General features: G+C 52.0%; 1 protein-coding gene across 2 annotated transcripts; it reads right to left on the reverse strand.

The window, feature by feature from the left end:
* Nucleotides 1-8,512: 8,512 nt before the first annotated feature.
* ASB10 (ankyrin repeat and SOCS box containing 10) lies at nt 8,513-17,072 on the reverse strand. Of its 2 annotated transcripts, none has more exons than XM_068177081.1 (5): nt 16,608-17,072; nt 12,237-12,504; nt 11,256-11,760; nt 9,404-9,517; nt 8,513-9,155 (listed from the first exon to the last, which is right to left on the reverse strand). In XM_068177081.1, the coding sequence occupies exons 1-5, from the start codon at nt 16,897-16,899 to the stop codon at nt 8,970-8,972; spliced, it is 1,365 nt and encodes a 454-aa protein (XP_068033182.1). In that variant the 5' UTR covers nt 16,900-17,072; the 3' UTR covers nt 8,513-8,969. The 2 variants fall into 2 exon arrangements, with proteins under 2 accessions (XP_068033182.1, XP_068033192.1); XM_068177091.1 differs by lacking the exon at nt 16,608-17,072 and adding an exon at nt 13,600-14,683.
* Between the last annotated feature and the right edge of the window lie 796 nt (nt 17,073-17,868).

A 17,868-nucleotide genomic window follows, 5' to 3' on the forward strand; every position in this document is an offset into this window, starting at 1 on the left:
CATGTGTAGCTCAAATGGGACAGAGCTCCCACATCCACCATCCTCACAGGGTGAGCCAGCTTGGAATGAGGGTCCAGGCTGCATGTCCACCCATTGGACTTCCACGGGCTTTCCCAATTTCAGCTGTGTAACCTATGTTGAATCTTCCACAGCTTCTTGCTGCCTAGTGAAATGCAGTTTCCATGGCTTCCACTTGAGGCTCAGACCTCCTCTACTCAGATGCTTCCTGGACATCTTTCCCTCTCCACACACCTCTGCAGAAAGCCCCTTGATTCCAGTTTAAAGGGCTTCATCCCTCCCTCTCAAGGAACCAGTGTATTTCCTTAATGTGCCTGAAGATAGACTGTCCAACATGCCAGGTACAGCAGAAATATTAATTGTGTGTGCAATTTGTAAAGTCCCATGTCTCATTGCACTCTCAGCTGTTGATGGAGATGTCTCAGGACCTTGCTAGGTACATTATCAGACACTGAGTTTAAAAGAGTCTCAGGAGGAGATCTGCTCTCTCCTGTTCTGGGGTCACTGTGTCATGGCTTGTGTTTTCCAGTCTCAGCAGGTGGCCCTGAGTCTCACCAAGCTGGGCCTTGAGTGCTGAATTCAAGTCCAGTCTCTGCAAGCAGCGCCTTCAGCAATCACAGACCAGCCTGGCCCATCTCCTCCATCCTCAGTCTGCCTTTGCTTACCACCTCTCTTCTGTTTTCTGCATTAGAACTGCTCAAGCTTCCTCCTCCTCCTCATTCCTTGCTGCAGACATGTGAAGATGGACAAGTCCATTTGCCTGCTTTTCTGTAGTCAGTAGGAAAGCCTGGGAAGTGTCCTGCTCAACACTTGGCACGTGGGACAGTGCCTGTACTGAAGATGGTGCATGCCTGTCTGATCAGCACAGAGGACCCTGGGAGAAAACCATCAGCCTTTAAAAGTATCCTTGCTCAGAGCCTGCAAAGTGGGATGCTCAGAGGCTGTTAATTAAGGAAAATTTGATCCCGTGCTACTGGGCAGGAAAAGGACCACCTGGGCCAGCTCTCCTCTCTGAGGTGGAGAGTCTAGAGTGTATTCCTGATGCACCAGCTGTTGGCCAAATACAGGCCAATTAATTTTTGCTGTATCTGTAATGGGTAAAGTTCTGAGTAACACAGCACAGCAGCCACAACTACAACAGTTAAAGCATAATGACAGACTGGGAAATGAAAGCAGGTCTTCCTAATGGAAACTGCTATGCAGTCTTAACTTTATGCCTCTACCTGCTCCACTTACTATCTCTGCACGGAATCTAGCACAACAGGACTAAATCTAGTCACAGCCTCTAGGCATTCCTGCAATATAGCTACTAAACATATTAAAAGCAAGAGTAACATTGTAAAATTATTTACTCAAAGTTTGGGAAGGCTAGAGAACAGGCTGGCTGTGGCCATGGCGTTGTTTGACCGAAGCTGGGCTCCCGCCAGGCACAGATCCTGCTACTGGGAGCGCCCATGGCACGGTCCATCAGGCTCTGCAGCCACACACTGCCTGAGGTGGGCAGCAGCTCATGTGCAAGGGGCACCCAGGAGGTCCCCTGGCCTCTGCAGACACGGTCCCACCGGCTCTCCCTGACTGCGGAGCTGCCCCACGTACTTCTGTCTTCAGCTTCTGACGGTGAAACCTGTCTGCGTGTTCATGCCTGGGGAAGGTACTTCAGAACTAGACCTGGCAGGGCCACAGCTAGAGCAATGAGAGACCAGCATCCTCATGAACAGTAGCAAGAGCATTCCCAGGTGCATGGATTTGCTGCTGACAAGATCTCAGACTGGAAATTTTTGTTTCTGTAGTCCTGGTTAAGGTTCACATATTCCTTTCATATATTTCTTTGAGGATTGTTCTGCTTAGGAGAGCCAAGCCCTCCCTCACTCCTGTGTTTGGATCCTGCTCAGGGAGAGCAATGTTAACCAAATTCTTTAGATAATTTATGGGGCTTCTAAGGCACAGGGCTGGTACCTCTTGCAGGTTTAGAAGCAGCTCTCTCCAAGTGCACTGCTCTGCCCCAGCAGCTATGTGAGCATGGCTCTCCAGAAGAAATCCATCATCTGCAGGTCACTATATAGACATACATCTCATGGCTCTGTGAGAGTCTAGATGCAAAGCTGATGTTCTTAGAGTGCAGGATGCAGGATTCAGAATGAAATGGGTTATGCAACACTATGCAGAATACAGGCTGGCACATGAACATTGTTTCTTCAGCTGGGAGCACAGCCCAGTCAAAGGCACCACTGAAAACAGCCTGCCTCCGTCGCCTTCGTGGCCTCCCCTCAGGTATTTATCCACATTGATGAGATCCCCTGGCGCCTTTCCTTCTCCAGGTTGAACTGTTCCAGCTCCCTCAGCCTTTCCTCATAGGAGAGGTGCCCAGGTAATTTTTCCATGTTAAGATATTGTTATTTTGTCACTGCTTAGATTTTTCTCCTAGAGGCGGCTTTTGTTGGTCGTTTCCTTGTCTTCTGACCATTCTTGCTGTCTTCTGATATTACTGCAAAGTTATACCAAACCAGCTTTTGTTGATACCTCTGCTGGGGATTCTTTTAGCGACCTGAAGCACCCACCCCTGGTAAGCAGCTGCAGGTGTCTCTGCTGAGGTGTGGAATGAGCCAGAGAACGGAGCAGGGCTGACAGCCCAAAGAGCACCAGTGTGCAAAAGGGGTCTGCTCCCCTGGGATCCACCTGTGGAGCATGGCACCTCAGGAGCCTCAGCATCTGCTGCAGCACCTCTGGATGGAAACAGAAGTGCAGGAAATATTTGGAGTCTTGTTCCCCACAAAGAAAGCCAGAGGCCCTCAGCAGTGGGAGAGCTGCTGTTGGGACAAGGAAGCCCCCAGCCTGAACCCAGCAAAGCTCTGATCAGGGGGACTGTGTTGCTGTGGGGGGTCACAGCTTGGGGTGGACACTGAGGTTCCTACTGCCCCGAGTCAGGGAACCTTGCAGTGCCTCCTCGGGGGGGAATCACAGTCAGGGTTGTGGGGCAGCCCCCGAGGTGCTCATGTGCTGGGCAAAGGATGGGGTTTGCCTTTGTGGGTCATATCCAGCCCTGGGGTCCTTCAGAACTCCTGACCACTGTCCAACCCACTCAAGTGAAACATGCTTGGTGCTGCCAAATGGCTGAGATATCAAAGATAAAGCTTGTGAGAGAAGTGGTGTAAGACCAAATATTTAAATAATTTAATAAAAGCAGCATCCCCGTTTATTTCAGACTCTTTCTCAGAAACCACTGCAACCAGCACACTCAGAGCAAGGAAGCTGATAGAACCAGTACAGACCAGTGGGGTCGAAATGAAGGAAACTCAGGTTAAGTCAGAGCTCTCAATGAGGTGTGAATGGAGTTAGCAGAGCTGGGAAGGGAGACTGGAACTGGTGATCCTGGGGCCAAACACAGTCTCAGTGGTGACAGCAGCTTGTGGCATCCCGTGAAGGTTCAGAGATCTGTAATTCATCGGCCTGATCTCTTTGGGACTGGGTTGAGCCATGCAGATGAACCCTGGTCTGGGCTAGGGCAGATCCCCATGTGATTTAAAAACAACCCCTGAGATAAGAAATCTACATGCACCATGATAACCTGTTCTAAGGTGCAATTAACTAGAAGATTAATTGCCCTTGCTATTGCAAATGTCTCATTTCCAATATGTGTTTGCCCTGCTTCAGTTTCCAGCCACTGTATCCAGCCACTTGGAGGTTTTACCTCCAAGGAAAGGCCTGACAGTGCTGCATGAGCCCTGCAGGGAGGTTGAGCAAGAAGGCACAGGAGGGTCCAGCAATGGGCCAGGGGACAATGAAGGGGTCCCTGGCAATCTTTGGGACGGGGGTGGTTCTCAGCCCCTCCTGCCCTGTGAACCCTGAGCTGGACAACAAGCACCCACACCTGCGCACAGGCTCCGAGGAGCAGCCTTGGTGTGTCCAACTCCTCACCTCCACAGCTCCCACTGCCAGGAGCTGCTGCAGCCCATCACCCACTCGTGGTGCTACTCTGAACCCCTCCTCTCTCTCAAACTTTCTGAAATATCGACCCCAGAGCCGTGTGCCCCTGCAGCAGAGAACCCAGAGACCTGCAGGCACTGGGCACCTGCCCCAGGTATCTGTGTGCAGCACACATTCTGCATAATGAAATCCAGTAACTCAGTAAATATTTCTGCTCTGCATTTGAAACAACTATGTGCAGTATTCATATTTTACAGTGGTAATGAAATACTTTCTATTCCATCAGTAATTAAGGAAGATGCTAAACTGTGTAAGTAACAATTTTTATAATGTGCAGGAGAAGAGCTTACATCCAAGAGTATTTAATTGGCTAATGAGTTCACTGAACCATTTATTTTTTTCTTTATAACAAATCATGGCACACAGGGGAACTTAAGATTACTAGGGGGGGAAATACCAATGTCTTGTCAGTATTTAAATGCATTCACATGGATATCCAAGAAACTACACAGCAGTTAGCTCAACATACCTCCCAAGCAACCACAGACAAGCAGTCAAAGGATGTCCTGGGTAAGTCAGTAAAACTAGAACCCAATTTAATGTAATTGGAAAGAGGTACTTTCAAATTGTTTCATCTAACTTTCTTATAAACCTACAAGTTTGATCGAGCTAATGAGAGAGATGGGGCATGCTTAGAAATCTGTAAGTCATTTGACTAAGTTCTGCATGGCATTCTAATAAGAAAAATTAGCTGTATGCTGCAGTTAGTGTCCTCAGTTTAACTGATCCAAAAGAACTTGGTGGCTGAGGAGACTTACCTTACACAGCCATTTGACAGGTGTATCTCTATTCTCTTCACATATCAATGCTATATGCTATTAACAATCAGGGAGAAATAAAACCCCATTGCTGATAAAATGATTGCAATGGATAAAAATGAATTGTTGGGATACTAGAGTAACAGGTGCACTTGCCCAAGAGAACCTGATCTGGGCTGCTGGAAACACCAGGCTGAGGAGCAGCCTGGCTGGTTGCAGTGAAGTGTGAGTGCAATATGTAAGTGAGAAGAAGGGGGCTTCACTTTAATTCAGGGACAGCATCATGGGTGTAACAAGTCTGAACAACATCAGAGGCTGCAACATCTGCCGTGGAGCACAGCCCACACTGACTGGAGGCACCTCTGCCCAGGCCTCCTCCCGGGCTGTGCCAATGGGCAAATCACACCAAATGTGGACCCAGGGCTCCTGAGCATTTGTGTGGATCTCAAGTGCACAGCAGAACAACCCCCACACAACCACAGCACTGTGCACAGCTGTCCTCCTCCATCTCAAGGGATGCACTGCAGCAAGTAAAGGCCCAGGGAAACCCTGTGTGTGGAGTCAGGGCTGGGTGACAGCTTCCACACAGGAACAGCACACAATTTCAGCCCAAATAAGGAGAGAAATAGCACAGATCTGTGTAGTTTTAAATTACATGATGAAGAGAAACAGAAAATTTTTGCCCATATGTTCTTACATGGTATCAAATGAAACGTAACGGTGGCAGCAGAAAGATAAAGAGAGCGAGGTGATCAATGCACTGAGCAATTCTTCTCTCCTTCCCAAGGGCATCAGAATGCTCAAATATACACAGGTCCAAAAAGTGACTGGTCAAACTTATGACAGAAAAAAAAAAATTCTCCACAACCAAAAAATACAAAGATGCCTTTTTGACTCAGAACTGCCTAAGAAGTGGGTTCCAACTCAGGGTGGGTACAGACATGCTGGGAAAGAGCTTTTCTCTGCTTGCTTTGCCTGTAAGTACCGTACTGTTACCCCCATTGTGGCTCCTCATGCTCTTTACTGAGGAACAGGAAAAACTGAGTGAGAGTCAAGCAGGTGCTTGAGGCTGGGAAGCCTGCAGAGTGTGCTGGTTGTCCATCAGAAGGGATACCAGGGATGGGAAGGGCTTTGGCTGCACAGGGAGGATCAAAGCAGGATCCAGTGGCTGCAGCTGGGATGGAAACTTCTGTCTAGACCTGGGATGACTCTTTCCCAGAGCACGTCACTTGAATGGCTGCACTGAAAATGGAACAGTGGACTCACATCTCTCCAGCCACTCCTAAGGCTGCATCTTGCCATGACTGTTCTGCTGACAAACCCAGGTGGATGCTGAAGCAGGAGCACCAGCCTGTGCCCAGGAGATATTCCCAGCAAACCCAGGACACAGAAGTGACTGGCAGCTGCCTGTGCCTGCAGCAGCTGACGAAAACACACCAGAACCACGTGCCCCTGTGCTAACAACCCCCTAGGTTTGGTGTTCTCAGTAGAAATCACAGCCCTCCCACTCAGGATGGTTACACTTCCCTGGCAAAATTGTCCCAGAAAGTACATCCAATGCTGCATTAGGAATTTCCCCTTCAGAAACCTGAGAAAATAGCAAAGCTTGTTAAGTTGCCAGAATGTGCTCTGGAACATTAAATCTTTTAAAATCTGTTATTGTAAATGTTTTTCAAAATCAATTGCTAATCAATTAGCATAACTGAGCTGAAGTCAGAGCATTTGCACTCAGCCTGCGTCTTAGCTTGAACCTTTCTGATTGTTTCCATTTGCCAAAGGGCTGGAGTCCCCAGAAGCTTTTCTGGTGGATTGGTTTGATCTGGTTTAGTTTTTTCCCCACCAGTTGCCTTGGTCATGCTGTAAAAGGTTCTCCCTTTTTCCTACCAGCCTCACATTCCTTGAAGACTGTTATCCAGTGGTATCCTTATGCATAATGAGCTCATGCTCTTTCCATTTTGGTAGGAGCACAGACACAATTCAGTTTCTGAAGATATGTGGCCAGGGATGGCCTGCTCCTCTCAGCCATCCACCTGACCTCAGCCCCCCCAGGCACACCAGGATGCTCTGTCTGCAAACCTGGTGGCACTGAGAGGAGCCCTGGAAATGTACCTGCAGCCCCACCATGGGTCCTTTTTTGCAGCAGGTGCCCATCTGGGCCACCCTCATCCAGGAAGGACGAGGATGTGCCAGAGCTTCATCTGCTCCTGCCTTTGCAGAACCCAGACCCTGTGTGTTCACCTCTTCCCACTGGGAGAGCTGGAGCTGCCCTCATCAGCCAGTGCAGAGCAGCCTTAGAAGTGGCAAAAGCAACCAGCAAAACCCAAGAAACATTTATAAGCCTAACAGTTGCAAGTGACAACTACAAAATAAAGCAAACTATTAAATTCAACTCTTCCCTGTTTTAAGGAGATAGTATTATGGCTGAGCATGCATTACTGAGCACAAGTTAATACAGACATAGGGACAATGTTGGAGGGAAGGATGGTATACCTGTCCAGGTGTGCTGCTCTGCAGGCTGCCTTCAGACCAGGACACCGGGTCAGGCTATGGCAATCCCAGATTGTGCTGCCACAAAAAAGGACAGACCTTCCTGTTTCTGTTCCTCCTCCGCTCACAGGCACCATCTGGCTAAAAATGAACTCTCTAAAGGGGTTATTAGACTTTGGGAACAAGATAACTGGCCCTGATCACATAAACAGATGACCTGAGCAGACAAGCTGGTTCAGCCAGCAGGAAGGAGGTAACTAACTTCAGACTCCATTCCTACACTGCTGCAAGAGAAATGCACTACTGCTCCGTGGTGAGAGGGCAGGCCATCGGCCACATATTTTAAAAGCTTTGGCTCCCCTGTACACTTGATCCCAGTTTTGCAGATCGTTGTGGTCACCCCAAGCCAACACCTCACCTCTCTGCCCCTGTATGTCATACAGCCAAAACTTCCTGAGAAATACCACCTCTGTACTGCAATAGTACCTACAAAAAGGCAGGCACAAGTGCTTTCCAGGCACCTTGTGTGCCCCTGTAGCACATGAACACATCCCTCTTGTACCCTGGTAGCATTCCTGCTGTGGCACAGCAGCAGGGCAGGTACATCAGGAGCAGCATGACCAACCTCTCGGTGTGGTTTTGGGCTCATGTCCTCAGAGCAGCAGGGCTGAGGGCACAGAGCTGCAGCCCGCGTGCCCGGAGAGGCAGGAACAGAGAGCACCCCTGGGTCTGTCACACAGCCTTTTCTTCAGAGCTGCATGTTGCAGAGTCCTGCTGCTGCCGTGGCCGTGAAGAAAGGCCAGGCAGAATGAGTGCAGCACGAGGAGGGACCCAATGCCCTGGGCACCTGTGTCAGCCACAGCCGTGGTGCTCAAGGCACTCCTTGAGCCAGAGGCAGTAACGGAGTTGGCTTACAGCACATCTTTAAAGGATGGATAGGGCTTCCTTTTCTTCATAACTGCATCTTGATGTCGTAGGATAAAACATTTCCCTTCACCTTGTCAAGGGTGGGAAATGGACACATTCCTCCTCAGGACACATTCCTCCTCACCAGCACTGAGGTCCTCAGAGCTGCACAAGCACAGCCATCCTGCCCCAAGCTCCTGTACCTTCATGAAAGGGCTTTGATTGGAACCCCCACCACACATTTCCCTCTGAGAAGCAGGTGGGTGCACAGGTCTGAGTGCATATGCCACCACCCATGGCGTGTCAGGTGACCTCTGTCAGGACAGTCTTCAAAGAAATGTAGAAGTCGTGCTCAGGTAGGTAAAAAGAACAGGATTTATTCCAAACACCTTGGGTACAGACCAAGCAACTTGACTAAAGACAGAACCACAGCAATCATCCAGGGCACCAGAATTGCCTAGTACAGGCTAGAGTATTTGGGTTTGGGATAGGGAAACTGGTATCCTGCTACTAAGCCTGGGATCCATGCAGTGTCTTTGCTCCTTGTACCACAAAATTCTCTAATTCCCATACCTCCTTTTGTTAGTCTGGAGTCTGTCTGGATTAGTATGGGCAAACAGAACACTCCAAAGCAGGTGCACGACGTGGAGCACAAGGCTGGTTGGGACTGGGACACAGCAGCAGGCTTGGCGCAGGGGGCTGATGGGGCCAGGCAGGAGTGGGCTGAGGGGAAGGGGGGGCTGCAAAAGCACAGACTGCATTGGCAGGGGTGGAACATCTGCACAGAAAGGCACAGCAGGACTGGAACTGCCACCCCTAGTAGAGAACGTCCTCGAAGCCGAGCAGCAGGAACTGGTGCAGGGCACTTGGCAGATGTAGCTGGGACAGGACCAGAAGCAGCCGGCCCTCCAGGAGGGTCCTGAGTGTGCAGCGAGCCAGGTGCTGCAAGGAGCGAGGTCTGTGCCCCAGGGAGAAAAGTGACTGGTAGAAACATGGGTATTTCTACAGAGAGAAGAAAGGACCAGAGGCACGCAAGGCTGAAGATATCACCCTGGGACAGAGGTAGAACCAGACATCCGCTTGCCTCTCTGTGGAGCATCCTCCCTGTCCCCAAGCAGCATCCCTGTGCCTCCAGCCCCCCATGGCCAGCCCCAGCTGTGCCCAACCCCCTCCAGGCCTAGATGCCCCTGGCAGCCCAGCAGAACCTGGAGAGGTGTTCTTCAGCCAGCAGTCAGCTTTTGCTCCCTTACCTGTATAACCTCTGCTGGAACTGCATCCACCCAGTCCTCGGAGACGCACACGTGGCTGTAGCTGTTCACCAGGGCCTCGATGACACGCGGGCAGGTGTGGCAGCACCGCAGCACCTGGCCAGGGAGAGAGAGACGCCTTGAGAGGCTCCCCAGAACAGAGGCTGGGCAGTGTTAAAGGAATAAAGTAGGGATTGATTAAAAAGGCCTTCAAAGGCTGCACCTTGGGCAGTACAAGAGCCTGGCTGAGGCTACACCCAAGATGGACTCCAAGTCATGAGTTGTCATATTTTTATAAGTTTTGGTCCATTCACATATTGGGGTTAATTGTCCAATTACAGCTTCAGGTTATGAAGCCCCATCCTCCCAGACGGCTCTCCTCAATTCACTGTTGTTTATACTTTTTGGGCCTGAAGCTGTAATGGTGTCCTTGGTTCTGGGGCTGGAAAAAGGATGGTTTTGTCTGACTAAGCTGTGAAGGGAGCTTGCTAACGCTTCATATAAAGTTCAGAGTTATATACTAATACAGTACAGAATCCAGAAAATATGAAAGCTAGAACTTAAGGCATCAAGAGCAGGTGATCACCATCATTTGGCAAGCGCCTGCAAGCCCCACTGTCACCTCCTAAAGTACTGCTCAATCCAGATGTAGTAAATCTGGTGAACTCCTGTCCTTCCCTCATTCTGACCCAGGAGAGAAAAACCTCTGCAGGTATGAAGCACCAGAGCATCCCTCCTTGCAAAGAGGAGGGCTGAGCCATCACTCAACATGCACAGCATGGCTGCCTTCAGCACAGCCGGGTCCCCACAGCTTCTCCTCAAACACAGGAACCATCCTACATGGCTGGGGTGATCATCTCCATCAGCTTTACTCCTGCAAGGAGCTCATAAACACCAACACTCTGCTTGACACCAGACTCCTTACCTCACATTTCAGTAGTTAGAGCTGAGCCATTCCAGGGCAGGGACTGCCATTCCTTTTGTGATCAGACAGAGCACAGCACACTATGCCTCTTTTGAGGGCCACACCGGGGTCTCAGGGATGCAGGATTGTGCCTCTTTGGTGCACAGCTGCAGAGACATCTGTACCTGTGTCTAAAGCAGTGCTGTGCCCATGCCAAGGGTGGCACAGTACCGCGGAAGGCTTCACACATATTTGTACAACATCTCTGGTGTGTCCCACATTGGCGTGGGTGCAGGTGACACCAGTGCCGTGTACCTAGCAACAGCGCAGCCTTTGGAGCACACCCCACCCAGGCAAAGCCGCACAGAGGCAGATTTCCCTGGCTCCGGGCTGCCACTCCCCATGGCCCAGGCCAGCAGTAGCTGTCAGAGTCTATTCTGGCTGTACTAGTGATCCTCATTATCTGGCGTTAATAGGAGATTAATTAGTGTTAATTGTTGATTTTCCTGTATTTTCCCAAAGGGGAGAGCAATCTGCTGATCTCCGGGCTGGGTAATTATTGCAGTGCTCAGGAATTAAGACAGGAAATTAACCCTTTGTCTGCGGGTGTCTTGCAGAGACAGCGGGAGCTGGAGGGTGTGCCCCTGAGAAGAAACATCTCCAGAGGAAAAGGACCAACAATTTCCAGAGCAAGTAATTATGGAAACTGGGTGAGTGCTGTCCACAGAGCTTAGCAGACAGAAGCAGGAGAGTACTACAGCAAAACTACACCCCAGGAGAAAATATCAGGGATTCCCATACCAATAATGCCAGTTCTCCCTTCCGAGGCCCTGGGCAGAGCAGGGCAGGACAGCAAACAGGCTGCCTTGGAACAAGCCCTGCTGTGACAGGAGGGTCCACTGGGGCCCTGGTGTTGTTCACAGCCTTCCCCTCCCAGCACACTGCCCGCACCTTGAGGAGAGAGCCTGGCCAGATGTGGACGGCCCCGTGGTTGAGCAGCGCTCGCACCACGAGCTCTGGGCGATGCTCCAGCTTGTAGGCAGCCACTTGCAGGATGTTGTGCAGGGCCGTGTTGCCGCCGTAGTTCATGACATTGACATTGGCACCCCGGGCCAGCAGTAGCTCTGCGATTTGAGCGTTGGCATTCTTGCAGGCCAGATGAAGCGGGTGCTGCCGGTCCCGGTCCTCAGCGTTGATACTGGCACCGCTCTCCACCAGCAGCTGGCAGACTCGGTAGTAGCGGTCCATGTCCTGGGGCTGATGGTGCTGAGCACAGGCAGCATTCAGTGGCGTTTGCCCCTCCTTGTTCCTCACCTCCAATTCAGCGCCGTGGTGCAGAAGCAGCTGGACGTGCTTTGCCAGGCCGTGCCGTGATGCCACATGCAGTGCTGTGTCCTTCTCCTCCTCCGTCTGACTGTTCACACTGGCACCATGCTGCAGCAGCTGCCGGACACACCTGCGTGGGCCAAGGCGACTTGCTGACCATTCCTCATCTCCACCTCCCAGCTCCCACATCTGCGCCACCCCAGCTTTTCCCTAGAGTCTGAAAATCCCTGCTGCTCATGCCCTGGAGCAGTGTTTTTAAGTCAGGATGACTGGTGAGCAGATATACTCACCCCAGTTTCAGCTAACTCTGCACAGGCCTCTTAAGGTGTTGTCACACCTGATGCCTGCTCGCATGCACAGTGGATCTGCACAGGAGCGCCCTGAACATTACAGTGTGATGACCGGCTCCTCAGCTGCTTCTGCTAAGGACACGAGCTTGCAGTCACCTGTTGGACCTCAGAGGTGATCCCAGCGCAGGAACAGGCACCAAGGCCACCCCCATTCAGTACCCACCAGCCCACCTTCAGGGGAGAGGAGGGACCCCTCCTCCAGGGGACTAGGCTCGAGAGGGAGGGAGGCAGGCTGCGTTCCCCCAGCAGGACTCACTCGATGGAGCCTGAGCTCTTGCAGAGGTGCAGGGGCCGGTAGCCATCCTCAGAGACTGCCTCGGGATCCGCTCCGGAGCCGAGCAGCAGGCGCACGCAGCCGGCGCTGGCGGCGGCACAAGCCTCGTGCAGGGCTGTCTTGCCCCCCGGAGCGAAGTCGACGGCAGCGCCGCGGAGCAGCAGCAGCCGCAGGCAGTCCGTGTAGCCCCGGCTGGCCGTGATGTGCAGCGGTGTGGTGAGCTCCTGCTCGTAGCTCAGCGACCACAGTCCTGCAGGGGAAGAGGGGTCAGGGAGCCACATCCAGCCACGGTGCACAAAGACCTGCCCCTCTCCTTGAAGTGCATGAGGTACATCCCCCTGAGAGACGTGTGTTTCCCATCGAGGGACACCAAGTCCCTTCCCTGCAAGATCCCTGCATTTGGACTCGCTTGCCAAAGGCAGAGATCCCTGGCAGGCTCACAGGCCACACAGCCATGCAGACAGGGAGCTCCAGGGAGCAGCAGCCCGCAGCAGAGGCTGTTCTGGGCAGAGTGCCCTTACCTGTGGCTCAGGTGGGACATGGGGTTTCTGCTGTCAGGGGCATAGCAGATGAAGGGTCTGGGGCATGAGCAGGGCAGATGGCAGTGAGTTGGCTGGGCCAAACACCATGTGTGAAGCACCACAAACACAAGGAACCAGGCAGTAGAGAGGTGTCAGAGCCAACTGCCACACACACAGGGGACTCAAGCCCTGAGCGGGGTGCAGACAACAAGCTACAGCAGAGATGGACATCTAGAGCCTAGGAGAGAGCAAGGGGCTGAAATGTGCCAGCTCTCAAAGATGCTGACCCAGCACAAACCACCGCTGAGCCAGTGCTTTCTGCCGGCTAACAGCCTGCAGATACTACAGGAAAAAGCTCCTTAAACTGTGCTTCTTGCTGCCTTCCCAGACTGAGCTGGAGGACATCCCAGCCTGCATGGTGTGTTCCACACTACCTCCTCTCAGCTCCTTCTTGTAGAGGCAGTATGTCATCTGTGTTTTCCAGGGCCAGGTTCAAACAGCACCACCTCAAAGATCTAACTCGTGTTGTGACAGTCTGGCACAACCCGCAGCGGGAGCCCACAGCGCAGAGCAGGCTGCACACAGAGCAGTTCCCAAGTACTTAAGACAATCCCTGTGGGAGGGACCAGGTTTCCTGGATGCACCCGCACTCTCAGAAACAGGAACCCCCTTCCACAAGCAACACAGGAGAACCTGACCACAGCCCCATGCTCTTTCTCCCGCTCCCACTGCTCTGCAAGCCCAGTAGCACCCGTAACACACAACCCCAGCAGCAGCCGTGCCCCGCAGCACACGCCCAGGCTGAGCCCACTGCTGCCCCATACTCAGCCCGCGGGGGTTGAAGCGGTAGTTCTTCCACTCTTCCAGGTCACTGGTGTCAAACACAGCACTGGGGCTCAGGCTGTTCTGAGGATCTCTGAGGATCTTGGCGACAGTGCCCTGATCCCCAGCCAGCAGGGGCTGCCAGAACACCTGGGCAGGGCCACGCGCCTGCTGTGTGCGGATGGGCTCCTGGCTCTCATCTCTTCCGCCTGTGATGCTGCCCATAGCACCCAACAGACTCTCCTCAGAGACCAGGACAGGACCTGCTGGTGCACCCCAGCCAGGCTCTGAGGCACAGCCCCAGCAGCAGCCTGTGTTTGGGCCTAGAGGCTGCCTGCCTGCCAGCCCAGGGCGTTCCGCAGGGACGGGGAACGCATCACACCCCTCTCTTTGGCTCAGGCTGGGCACAGCTCAAGTCTCAGCTGTTCTATTCTGGGAAACCTTGTGACCAAGCACTGGGGCCAAGAGGCTGATAAAGGCTCTCCACTCAGGCAGCAGTACCTCAGCAGTGCCCTGCTGTGAAGGCAAAACCCTCAGGAAGGGCAGGGGAGCTTGAAGGGTAGAAATGGGGACAAGACATCACTAAGACAACACAGAGGGAAATGGTATCATGCCTACTCAGCGTGTTGCCCAGTGCTGCCTAGACCACAACAGCATGACCCCAGCAGCTCCACACACATCTCCATGCCTTTGTTCACCCCTTGGCTCCACACACATCTCCAGCACTGCACACCCATTTACCAGTTGCACCTGAGCCACTGGCTCAGGAGAGATTTTTAAACAAGCTACAGGACAGCTATTTTTAATCAAAGCCAAAGAAGTGGTAGAAATAGGTACAAGGATGGGAAAAATTGGGGGTAATTATCCTTTAGACCTGCCCCACTTCCTCCTTTTTCTTGATATCCGACCTTGCACAGAGCCCCTGCTTAGCTTTAGTGTTCCATTTCAGTCCTCAGACACTCCCCTGGCTCAGCTGCTCGCTGCAGTCCTGTCACCTGAGCTGGTGTTTCCCTCTGGCCCCACTTGGCTGCATACAGCCAGCCTGCCTCGGTCACAGGAGAGCATGCCCTGCTCACATGGCACAGCACCGTGCACACTTCGTTCACACCATGTGATTGAGAGAACATGGCAAACTGCATGGAAGGCTAGTAGAGCTCAGTTTAATTTTGTGTCACAGAACTGCTCAGATCATGCAGTTAAGTGACCCCAACAGACCACCAAGCAACAATTACCAGAGGACCAGTGCAGAGTGTAGGACAGGGAACTTCTCAGTAATGAAAATAAATGAGCAAGTTCTATGCAGACAGTATCCAGCTTGCTCTGTGTGTGCAAACTTCACCTTGTCTAACTGAAACGTAGCCTACAAAAAGGTAAAGAAAGGGCAGGCCCTGGCAGACGTTCTCACCTGATGGGACCCTCTATTTGCCCAAGGATATAAGCAGGTATCCCATGAGAGCTTGAGGTTCCCAGTCATGCACCGGGGAGGCAGAAAGGGGTGTAAGTATCAGTGACACCAGACAGTTTACACTTCCTCTGGGCACCTTAAAATACCAGCGAGGTGATCTGGGAAAGACAAGGTCACTAGAACCTACTGTTAAGGTCACTGAGCTCTAGGAACCCGTCCCTAGCACTGTCAGCAAGATACAGAGACAAGCCTCAGGTAGCATGAAGGTTTGTTTTGGTTTTTGTTCTGTATTCTTATCTGATAAATTTGGCAGCACATTTTTGCTCTCTGCTTGATGAATGATCTTGTTTGATTGGGTTTTTTGTGTCTTGAAACTTTGTTGATTAGTGAAATTTCTGCATGAAGTTGTTTTACATGGATTCATTTTCTCTGGGGCACAAACCTTCACCAGCAGAGAGACTGGCTGCTCCAGTGTCTGCCAGCCTGGCATAAGACAGGAGTTACCACACCCAGCCCGTGATTTACTGACAAATGGTCTCACTTACACAAAGGGTAATACCTTTAGTGATTTCATTCCTAAGTGGACTTTAACAATTCAAAACCTGGGTCTTAAAATCTTGCAGCTCAGTAAACAGTCTTCACCACTCACAAGTAGCAGCATGTGTATTGGCAAGCCCATGCACCTATTTGTCTCTTGCTGGAGTGGATCTCCACAAAACTGTCATCTATCTACGTACCAGGACATTTGGCCTGCTCCTCTGGGAAAGCAGCTTCATCAACAGCTCTTCCATTCTCCTATGGGTGGATTTTGCCACCAGCCTTCTGTTGACAAGCCTCTCTCCCAAATTTGCCCTAAACCAGGACCAATACAGTCAAAGACCTTCCCCACTTGATGCTCTTAAATTTTGGTAGTCTGCCTGCACCACATCACTAGCTGACAGCAGCAAGAACAAGGGCACAAAGGCTGCCCAGCACACCTCTCCCTTGAGCACACCAGCTGCATTTCTTGCTGAGAAGCTTATAGACAATGCTGATGAGAAGGTGGGTAAAAGGGACGAGAGAGTGTGGAAGCATGTGTGGTAGTCCCAGGATGTGCCTGGACAAGGTAGAGATGGACAAGTGAGATGTACAGATGGAGAGAAGCACTAAGAAGGATCAGCTCCTACCTCCTGTCACTGAGGAAAGTTTGCTTCCACCATCTTTCTCGCAGACTGGATTTCTGCTCCCCTTGTCAAATCTACCTCATGGAACAGAGCAGCATTCTGATGCCTCTTCACCCATGCACACTCCCCACCTCACACATATTTCACATCCATCCCAGCAATCTCTAACAGGACAGTCCTGAGGATGTGCTTCTCCAGCAACTCTTCCAGGGGCCCTATTCTCATTATTTCCTGGTAGGTCTGCCTCATGCCACCTTCAACAAGCCTGCAACTATTTGTTGTACAGCCTTGGAAACTTCCTTCCTCACACTAAAGCTGTTCTTCTCAAGTTCTTCTTCCACCACTGGGGATTCCTTTCAATATTTTTCTCAGGTGCCTGAGCCCTATCCTTGGGCCCATCCTGGGCGTTTTCCATCCCCGTGTCCCAGTCCCTCATACCCACCACGTTTACTGCTAGTCCAGCGCAGCACATCGCCCCGGGTCTCGATGATGAGATTGATGGCTGCGCTCTGGGTGAAGTACTTCTGCACCATGTCCAGGTCTCCAGTGAAGAGTGCATTCTGCACCAGCAGATCCTGGCACTCCAGTGGCTCCAGGCGGCTGTGCTGGTGTCCCCAGCCATCTGGGCTCAGGCTGTTCTCACTGTGGTGGGACCTCACACTGCAGGAATCCTTCCACGGAGCCGGCTGCAGCGAACGTTGAGGGGCAGAGCGGAGAGGGAAGGTGCAGTCCATCACAGGTAACTAACCAGAGAAGTCTGAGCCCCACAGTAAATGAGCTATTACAGCAAAGACCCTCTTGTTCGAGGGCTTGTCCTTTGCAGGCTGCTCCTGGGTTCCAGCTCCTCTGCATCTGGCTGGACTCAGGCAGAGGCCTGAATCACCCAGTATAAATAGCCTGGCTTGGCAGCTCCTCATCACCACCTCCCCTTCTTCCCAGAGCTTATTTTCAGCTGCTAGGTGCAATCACCAGCACGGACTAGGCACAGGAGAGGGGTGGCAGGCAGCCTGGAAATGCTCTTTGCACTTGTTTGCTCTGCAAAGGGCCCCTGCTCCACACGGTGCTCCCACTGAGAAAGGGGCAGAGCAAGGTGGGGGCAACCATGGCAGGGAGCTTGGGAAAGGCCTGGATCAGACTCGGTGCCAGAACTCATAAAGGACTAAGGACAGGGCTCTTCCCCACAGGCAGCTCCACAGGGACCAAAAGACCCTCACAAGCACCACACACTGCTCTGGGAACCAGCCCCTTCCCCGGGGCAGCAAGGCTGGCTGCCACAGGGCTGGGCAGGGTACAGAAAGGCAGAGAGGTGAGCCTGAGAAAAACAGCTTGTACAACACTGTCACATTGGTCCCAAACTGTAATCAAGTTCTTTGTGGTGTGGCTGGAGGTGCTGATCAAACAGGGAGCCAGACTTTGCTTGTGTTCCTTTTGGCAGCCGTTTCCAGAGCAGAGAAAAGAGTTATGTAAGAACCTTGAAGCTGAAGAGGGTCCATGAACCAGTCCCAGGACTGGGATCATGCCAAACATTGCCATTGCCACAGCACAGATGCTGTGTGCCAGTGAGCACGTGCAGCATCCCCCTGGTGCTGGGCTGGGAGCACACTGCTCTCCTGAAGGATGCAGTGGCTCTATCTCCAGCTCCACCGTGGAATCCACTTTCCAGCTTCAGAGTCTCCTCCAGCCAGGTGAGGGGCTCAGAGCAA

Source organism: Anomalospiza imberbis, chromosome 1 (assembly GCF_031753505.1).
Source record: "Anomalospiza imberbis isolate Cuckoo-Finch-1a 21T00152 chromosome 1, ASM3175350v1, whole genome shotgun sequence".
NCBI lineage: Eukaryota > Metazoa > Chordata > Aves > Passeriformes > Viduidae > Anomalospiza > Anomalospiza imberbis.